Source organism: Dreissena polymorpha, chromosome 13 (genome assembly GCF_020536995.1).
Source record: "Dreissena polymorpha isolate Duluth1 chromosome 13, UMN_Dpol_1.0, whole genome shotgun sequence".
Lineage (NCBI taxonomy): Eukaryota > Metazoa > Mollusca > Bivalvia > Myida > Dreissenidae > Dreissena > Dreissena polymorpha.
In genome coordinates this window covers 12,418,399-12,427,654 of record NC_068367.1, presented here as the reverse complement: position 1 = coordinate 12,427,654, position 9,256 = coordinate 12,418,399, and the positions used below count along the sequence as shown (strand labels likewise).

The window sequence follows — 9,256 nt, the reverse complement described above, 5'->3', positions numbered from 1 at the left end:
TACTTAAAAAGATGATAAACATGTCATTACAATAAACATTCTGCGCAATTATTTAGTTCACCTGTATACAAATACCATTCCAATCTCGTTGGTTGGTGAATTATTTCACAAGGTTGATAACTATGAAAAACTATATTTGATTGCTCCACAAAAATTATGCTTATGCTAATTCAGCATAATGATGAATGATAAATATTCCTAAATTCACTCCCAATCACAATTTCAAATCCAGTTAAATGACTTAAAGCAAATTTTAAATTAACATTATCCAGATGTCGGACGGTAACACTAATTATTTAAACTACTCAACTTTTGTAATTAACATCTTATTCCACTTTATTAATCGAATATCATAATAAGTGTAACATGTTCTCTCGCGTTTGCCAGTTTGTATTTCAATGCCAATTGGAGCGACCAAATTGTGGTTGTATTTATCGAGTTGAAGTTATGCGGATATAAACGCGAACGTTGAAACTATCATCGGTGTAAATGATGCAATGTTCGTAAATACGTGTTTATTTACAGTTGTTATCAATGATATAATATACTAACTATTCAAACTTTAAATGTTTCACTCTTCTATTTTTAAATATTATAACGAAGAGAAACGATCATGTAAAGACTTTTTATCAACGCGTTTAGTGTTAATGCAATCCGTTTCGCAATTATTTTGAAAGACACGTCCTGCTATGTAAGTCGTTGAACTGACAATACATCTCCTGATTAATGAATGTGTATATGTTTCAAATGTCATAAGAGCAAGCTCGAAACACTTGTTGTTTTCCTAATATTCCGTCTTCCCTTGACGATTTAATGACCCGGCACTGACCCTGAAAGCTCCTGACCAGACTGCGCATTATTGGCTTGACGCTGGCCGCATATGTCATAAGACTAATGATCGCATAGCGCGGATGAAACAGTTTCATTTAAATGTGTGGACAGAAAACTGCATCTCAATCAAATGTTTCGATGATGAAAAAAACAATTCCTAATATACACGTGAGGACACTTTTGATGTTATCGCACATTTTAAAATTTGTATCTACGAACTTTGTTATGTGGTTTAATATACATGAATTTCATTACAAACATTTCATGAAATGAATATGCGACTTTTAAGTGAAAAAAAGAACACAACATTACTCAAATCTTTATATTTTATTTAATAACTTAGAAAGAAAAGTAATTTTTTACCTTTATTTCGAAGTCAGGATATACGCCGAATATCGTTATTTAAAGATATTTATTGTACCTATTAACTGTTTGATGATAATTTATAACCAAACGAGATTTATCATCGAAAGTTTTTATTTGCAGATGTATCTGTGTAACATTGTGTGCTTTTGTGTATGACCATACGACATTCAACATGCACAGTATTTACGTAGACATTGTTGTTGCATAAGATGCAGTACTTGCCTTTATTATACAATCAACAGCCGTCTAACTTTACAGTATATAAAGCCAGCTAAATTCTGTGTAAATGATTTCAGCATATATTCATGACTGGTTATTGACTTTATATGAACATTTAGGCTTACGGCAGAAAGCTTGCAATCAACATTATTTTTGGCAGACAATTATTGTGTATTGAATAACAAACAGTTACACACATTGAAGTTGTTTTACTCTATGACATTGTGGTAAATTTCATCAAACGTTCTTATACGAATGAATCAACAATCCGTAAAATTAAAGTGTTAATTGCCTTTATTGTAAATTACGCAACACGTTATTAATTGAAGTACGCTACACCTCGTTAATTTCGTCGCGGCCAGGATAAGTTCTGAGCTACGCTACAGTAATAAAACGTTAACAGATCTCTTCATTAACGCATGTGCAGTTCAACAAAATATTGAGACTCGTCCAAATTGAAATGTTACACAGCTTTACTTAATTCTTATATTACACAGACCACAAATTACGACTTTTTTTTCAGACAAGCTGAAACGTTGCTTTATTAAGATAACCATAATTAAATAATTAAAATGATAATAAATGTTTCACGACATAAATCAACCTCGTTGACGCGGCTTAATGTTTTTCTATAAGCGTTCAGTTAGCAATCACGTTTTTATATACAACTTACAGGCTGTAAACAGTATGGCGGACAAATGTTTTTTGACATATATACTTTTCGGCGTTTGGGCAAAGCAAATCACAAGCAAATGGATTACGATGTCAGTGACGATCCGATATGAGCAGAAGTAAAATAAATATCACATAGAAATTTAATATTAAATCGCGGCTTTTATAAGAATACATTTAGTGTGCAAATTTGGAGTTGGGTAGCAAATATGGCTCCAGTAGAGAGCTTTTACTAAAATACCGCAAGTAAAGAAACGCGAATAATTCCTTGAATGATTAAATTGAAATATGAATGCCTCACTCTTAGAAGGGACATTACATGTACCTGAGGTTCAAAACGGTTACCTCAAGAAGCAGCATCGAGAGAAATACAAATTTAGCACGCAGTCTTTTGATATGGATATTTATAAAAATCTTGATAAAAGTTGTATTATTTTCCTCGAATTGGATTGATAACAATAAACGATTACATATTTTTTAAATAAGGTTTCTATGATATGATGCTATTTTGTTTATAATAACATAATGCATACTTTATTTTTTTAATCTGATATTTTATTTAAGAATTGTTATTTGGCCAAACTGTAAAAAAGTTATTCATTGTTGTACTACGCCATCATAAAAGTGCGTATACCTGGTGAACATATAGATTGAAGCTCTGTAACATGCATAACTGTCGAAGATGTCTGGTGAAAGATTGTTTTAAAAGAGATTGCTCATAAGCATCACGTATAATCTCCTCTTTTTTATTTTGAAATGTCAACGGAAAAAAGGAAATTTCGGCCAGAAAATCGCATTTCCGTAAATAAAAGGCTTAGAATAGAATCAGCTAAACAATTTAAAATTATGTTTTTACAAAGACGTTCGTCTCAAATGTTTGCTGGGTTCAATCAACAACCTCCAGACATTGTTTCGCAAAAGACGAATAAGGAAACCCAAGGCAATAATAATAATAATAAGCAGGCAAGGCATTTGTTAAATCAATATTTAATGTTAACAGGTATGTGACTTGTCAGTGTATTTTACCATTTACTGTTATTTATTTTCACATTTATGATGAATTATTATGATTACCCCGGTAACAGTGAAATTAGATACTTTGAAGCTATATTTCTAAATGTGTTTTTAACATACAAAATCATCCTTAGTCAGGCAAGTGAGATATATATATGGAATTATTTTCCTGATAATTTCAATAATAATTTCAATAATTCACCTCTAACCATGAATAGTTTTTCCTGAAGGCAGAAAAGGATTTTCATATTTGTAATATTATTCTAGCTGTTGTTGTTAGTTTCAATCATGAATTAATGGGTACAGGAAACTCACAATCGAGAGAATAATATTATGAATTGCATATGCATATTAATGTTTTAATTCAAGATTTATTCAATAATAAAACAAGTGTTCTGCATCTATCAGTGCTTAATAATCAATTAAGAAAAAAAAACAACTCAACACTGCACAGGAAAGGAAAGGTCAATATTAACCAAGTCATTTTATGTACATAAAACCCCCCACACACATAATCATGGAAATGTCTATAAAAATCAGAAACAAAGTCAAGTACATAACATGCACATATATACTCACAAGCAGTTTTTTTAACATTACGTTTTAATGTTACGTAATGATTTTTATAGTGTAAAATAAGGCATCATTAAACACATGACATGTTCATTACAGAAAGGTTAAACACATGAATACAATGTCCAGGTATCGGTTAAATATATCTGCATAATTTCATGTAAAAAACATCAGGTCCACTCAAATATTTGACCTTTGACCTTGAATGATGACATTGACCTTGACCTTTCACCACTCAAATTGTGCAACTTTATGAGATACACATGCATGCTAAATATCAAGTTGCTATCTTCAATATTGCAAACGTTATGGCCAATGTTGACGTTTGACGCAAACCAACCAACAGACGGGGCACAAACAATGTCCCCCAGTATTGACTGAGGGACATAAACATTGTATATACCATTTTGAACTGTGTTTGATAGTCACTTACTGGAGTATTATCCTTTGTCAACGTGTCCCCTTATATTCTATACTCTGGCAAAAACTGTAATAGCTGTGATAATTTGTACAGAACACTATCCGCATTAATGTAGGGCACATAAGGAAAACTTTTAATTCTATTTTGAATACAGTTTGGTTCAATGACGAATGCATTCAAAGAAAAGATAGATTTAAAATGTAATTTATTAAGCTACTTAGTTATTTCTTGGCTCCAGCGGGTGTTGCCATTGGTCTTGTGACAATAAAGTCAGACAGCCATTCCGGGAGATTCCACAAGATGCGGAAAAGAATGTTGGCATCAAACCCAACGACATATCTGAAATGTAAATAAATGCACGACATACCTTAAGATATATGTGGCTAATTGCGTAAGGTGGGTAACTCAGATGCTTAGTGTATATCTTTGAAAAGGTATAAGACAAGACTGTTCTGCCTTATTTTGTACTTGGGTAACATATATGACCTTTTACATTTTAGATTGTACATCGAATACTACGGGAAAATAGACCATGAACAATGAGGCTATGCGTTTGCTTTACTATTTTCAGGCCGAGCAAATACACTTAAATTTGTATCATCATTACTCTGTATTGTATTATATTCATCATATTACGTTTCTATGGAAAAAAAAGAGAAAAAAACACACCAAATATCACACAAAAAAACATTAAATGATCCCGTGGCCAACAAGAAAATCGCAGGATGACGTCATTACACTACAAGAGATTGCTTATATGCATGGGTGTACAAATGACGATTATTTCAACCAACGTTGTGTTATTTTATGCATGATGCTTTACGATGGCACAAACAAATACTCTGGGAGGCACAGCTTACCTGTTTTTAGGAAACATAGACAGGACGGCATGATCATAAGCGTCTACTACTTTGTGAATCTTTGGCGACATGATCAGCGACAAAAGTGAGCAGAATTTCTGTTGAGCTGTATAGTAAGATCATATCAAAAATGTGTAATAGTACGATGCAGTCATAGGCGAGAAATACCTCATATAAGCATAGCGACAATCTTTAAATAAAAACTGCGCTTGCCCTGACATTCCTATTTAATCAGAAACACAGAGGCGTGAACAAAGTGAGTCGACGACGTGTTGAATACATAAATAGTTTTATACGGATTTAATCTTCTTCGTCGTAGATTACGAACCACAACGCCATACAACCATCTTTGACTAAATGTTTTAATAGCAAAGAAGTGGTATTGAGCCTATATAGACCTGTAAATATGTAGATATTTAACAATGCCATTCCACTCGATATTTCAAGAACGCCTTCTAAACCTTCTTAACAATACCACAACATATTTCTACAACTTGTATACGAGTTCTTTACTCACTTTCAAGTTTGAATGTTTCACCATAGTACTCTTGGAGCTCCTTATCACACTTCTGAAATCTTGTCTCAATGTCTTTTCTCATTCTCTCCTCACTGACGATTCCCGTCTGAAAGTAGCCTGGCTCGATGATATGTACCGTCACACCCGTCTTATACAACTCCCGTCTGAACAGTTTTTAAATGATCATTTTTAAAGGCATAAAAGTTCAATATTTTTTCAAACTTACTTTTTGCGGTCAGATTTTCGAAGAAAACAATTAAGAATTTGAAAACAGTAGTGTACAAAAGAACCAAATTTTAAGAAGTAATGATTAACATGGCTACGTATATGTCTGGACAAACCTGTAGTTTAACTACATATGTAGTTGAAATGAATATACCTGAATTAATAACATACATGTGTATGCAATAACATATATTGTAAGGATATATTCATTGATTTTGGTTGATACGCAATTTTTATTCAAGAGCGAATAATATTTTGCACTTGTCGCAATAAAGAGCACCTGAAAAATATTTTATTTACCGTAACATGCATGTTTCCTTTAAATTGCATGCTTTCCTCGTATGTTGAATTCACAAATGACTCGCGAAATCGTAATGTCATGACATTCCACTTTTAAAACCAGCATAGTTGACATTTCATTTAATTATTGTTTTACAGTTTTCATTTCGGGAAAAGGAAAACAAGAAAAGGACAAAAAAGCTTACAGTTCGTGAAAATCATTGATATTTCCCAATCAATCAAGTCAAAAATGAAACAAGTTACAAAGCACTTTATATTTAACCCATTTATGCCTAATGGACTCTCCCATCCTTCTAAATTGGATCAATTTATTTCCAAAACTAGGGATGTCTAGTATATTTATTTCTATATTTAGAATATTTCTTACAGAAATTCCTTTAAGCAAACAGCGCAGTCCCTGATGAGACGCCGCATCATGCGGCGTTTCATCTGGGTCTGCGCTGTTTGCCAAAGCTTTTTTTTCTAGACGCTAGGCATAAAGGGGTTAAATAAGTTACCGTAACTGGTCCGAGAACCCCTCCACTCCATATTTTGCCGCAGAATACGGCCCACATGCCATAGCAAACCGTCCTATGATGCTCGCCATGTTGACCACACGCCCTCGTTCGTGTCTTACCAATGGCAGAAAAGCATTCGTCACGAATATTACACCGAAAAGATTTATTTCAATCACCGACCGGTAGTCCGCCTGGGTTTGCCATTCTATAGGACCGACTGTTCCCGAAATGCCAGCGTTGTTGACCAGCGCCCACAGCCCTGTGAATTAATGTTTTACGAGCGCGTATACAAAAATTAAAGTAAACTTTATATGGGATGCAGATATTAAAAGCGATTTTTCAAACATTTGAATGTCGGATGTTTGGTTTGATTGCGAATGTTTATAACCAGCAAATGTGTATGTAACCGAATGTGTTACTTGTAGACAAAACGGTTATATAGTAAATCTTGAAATAATCGTTTGAATTATCTACGGACCTTATTGGACAGAGTTCCAGATAAAAATGATCTTGAATTAAATTGATCAATTTAAGGGATAGCCATTATCAACAACGTAAATCATCCAAGTTTTAAAGAGAAATACACAGCGCTTAGTTATAGTGACCGTTATTTTAGTTAACGGAAAGAAATACAGTTTTGATAAGCGTGCCATGTTATTTTTGATAAACAGGTGCAATAAGGTGATGTGATCATTGTCCACTTAATATGACAGCTACTTTTATTACAAAACTATCTGTTATGTTTACTTTTGACCCTTATAAGTGTGACCTTGTTCTTTCGAGGTAATGAGACGGGTGATATAAAAAAAAGGGAAACGCCGTCTCATTGCGGTGGTCATGAGTGGAAAAATACTTTAATATTAACAAACATGCATGACTGTATAATGTTTTACAAGCAGATAGTGGGCAAGTATTAACTTTAAACGCCCAGTTTATTTGCTAATATATGGTTTGATCCTATTATAAGTAGTATGTGTGAGTAAATATTATTAACATGGTTGTGAACAGTTTAAATCCAGATATCCCCATCTGAAGAAAAAATCTTCTTCAGTCAGCACAATGAAACAATGGCTCATGTTGAATCAAAGTTAGTATATAATTGATACGGTATGCGATGTGTTATGGATTTTTAATAGGTCAACTTTAATTGTCTGTACCCGCATATTACTGGATTTTTCCACAATCTTACTCATCGCGGGCTTAGTCTATTAAAATCAAAACCATACTATATAAAACGTTACCTTTTCCAGCTGGTAGAAGTTTAAGGACACGTTCCTTGGCCTGTCTGATGCTTGTTTCTTTCGATACGTCTAACTCTACCGTCTTTAACGTCTGTGAACACGCATTACGTAACGCTGCTGCACCATCTGACGTCAAACATCCTGCGATGACGTTCACGCCGTTGCGATCCAAACGTTTTGCCAGTAGATTTCCGAAGCCAGAATCCGGTAATTAACACGAAGCGTTTGTCATTGTGACTAAGATACAGCGACCTTAACACCCATCGTACGATAATGAATAAACACACTAACGGAACACCTAACTGTATATACGTACCGAAAACATTGAAACTACTTATGGCTTGAATATATAGGAATTAAAATGAAACCAAAGTTTAATCACAGTGTAATACATATCTTATCTACACAACCCGTGTTTCGCTGTTTACACACACTTAATTGTGAAAGATAACCAGGTTTAAGACTTTCTGCAGGGTATTAAACACGATCTTCACACAGACTATTCAGTCGTTTACATTACCTTATAACCAGAGTGCAGAATCAACGAGGTTTTCAGGGGTTTACACACGGGCTGGACAGAATGTAAACACACCGTTGAAAACGTTATATTTTTCAAATAACTCAAGTTATTGAAATACATTTGCAAACATCTTTAGTGCAGAAAAGACAGTTTTTTCTTGCAGTTTGTGCCGACATCTTAAGGTATAAGAATGCATCATTGAATACGTCAGCAAGCGGTGACACAATTTCACGTTGCGTGAAGCATAAGCGTGCAGTGCACAAAGAATTTTTGAACAAGAACACACGGCTTATTAAATGAAGTAATTCTGGTGAATTTCCCATAAGAAGCTCAAAAATCTGTCTTTTATGCACTAGTTGAAATGCTTCAGAAAAATTGTTTTAAAAAGTTATTTAAAAAAAGCACCACTAACCGGTGTGTTTATATCAACGTTTAATTGGGAACCCCACACAGACCGTGATCTTACATCCTGATTACAGATAACGTGCTTTAGATCAAAGTATTGAGATTTTATATAAACATATTTATATCAATTATTGTTTGATTATTGCCTGATACCTGACTTATAAATCCCATCAGCGCGGTAGATGCAATTTATTGATTGATAATACGTCACTTATCAAGATTGTGAGCTGATTATATACAGTACGTTTTTAGTCGACATATTACGTGTATCTGAAAGTATTGACTCTCAAGAGTAAATAAACTCGTAAATATGTAAATGCATGAGTTTTACTTATAGCCGTAGATGATCGTTTGTTGAGTCGAACTAATGAGATAAGTAACACGTTATTTTTTAGAATATAAAGGCTTCTTAAGACAAACGCATAAAACATTGAAATATTAACGTTTTCCTGTAACACTTTGGTGTGCTCTTTTAACCGTGACTAGCGGTATACAGAAGCACGTATACAATCCGTTTGTTCCTTATTTGTACAGATTTTGCGATAAAGCATAAACATCTTAATAATAATATTTCTATTGTATGTTTTGAACAAAA

At 33.7% G+C, this 9,256-nt stretch overlaps 1 protein-coding gene across 1 annotated transcript; it reads right to left on the bottom strand.

Annotated features, from left to right (window-relative positions):
• Positions 1–1,290: 1,290 nt before the first annotated feature.
• On the bottom strand, positions 1,291–7,947 carry LOC127856415 (retinol dehydrogenase 7-like; the record flags this gene model as incomplete). The annotated part of the gene is made up of 5 exons (XM_052392617.1): positions 1,291–4,435; positions 4,957–5,062; positions 5,474–5,637; positions 6,496–6,754; positions 7,737–7,947. Coding segments are annotated over 5 exons (858 nt in total), but the record flags the coding sequence as incomplete, so codon positions are not given.
• Positions 7,948–9,256: the final 1,309 nt, after the last annotated feature.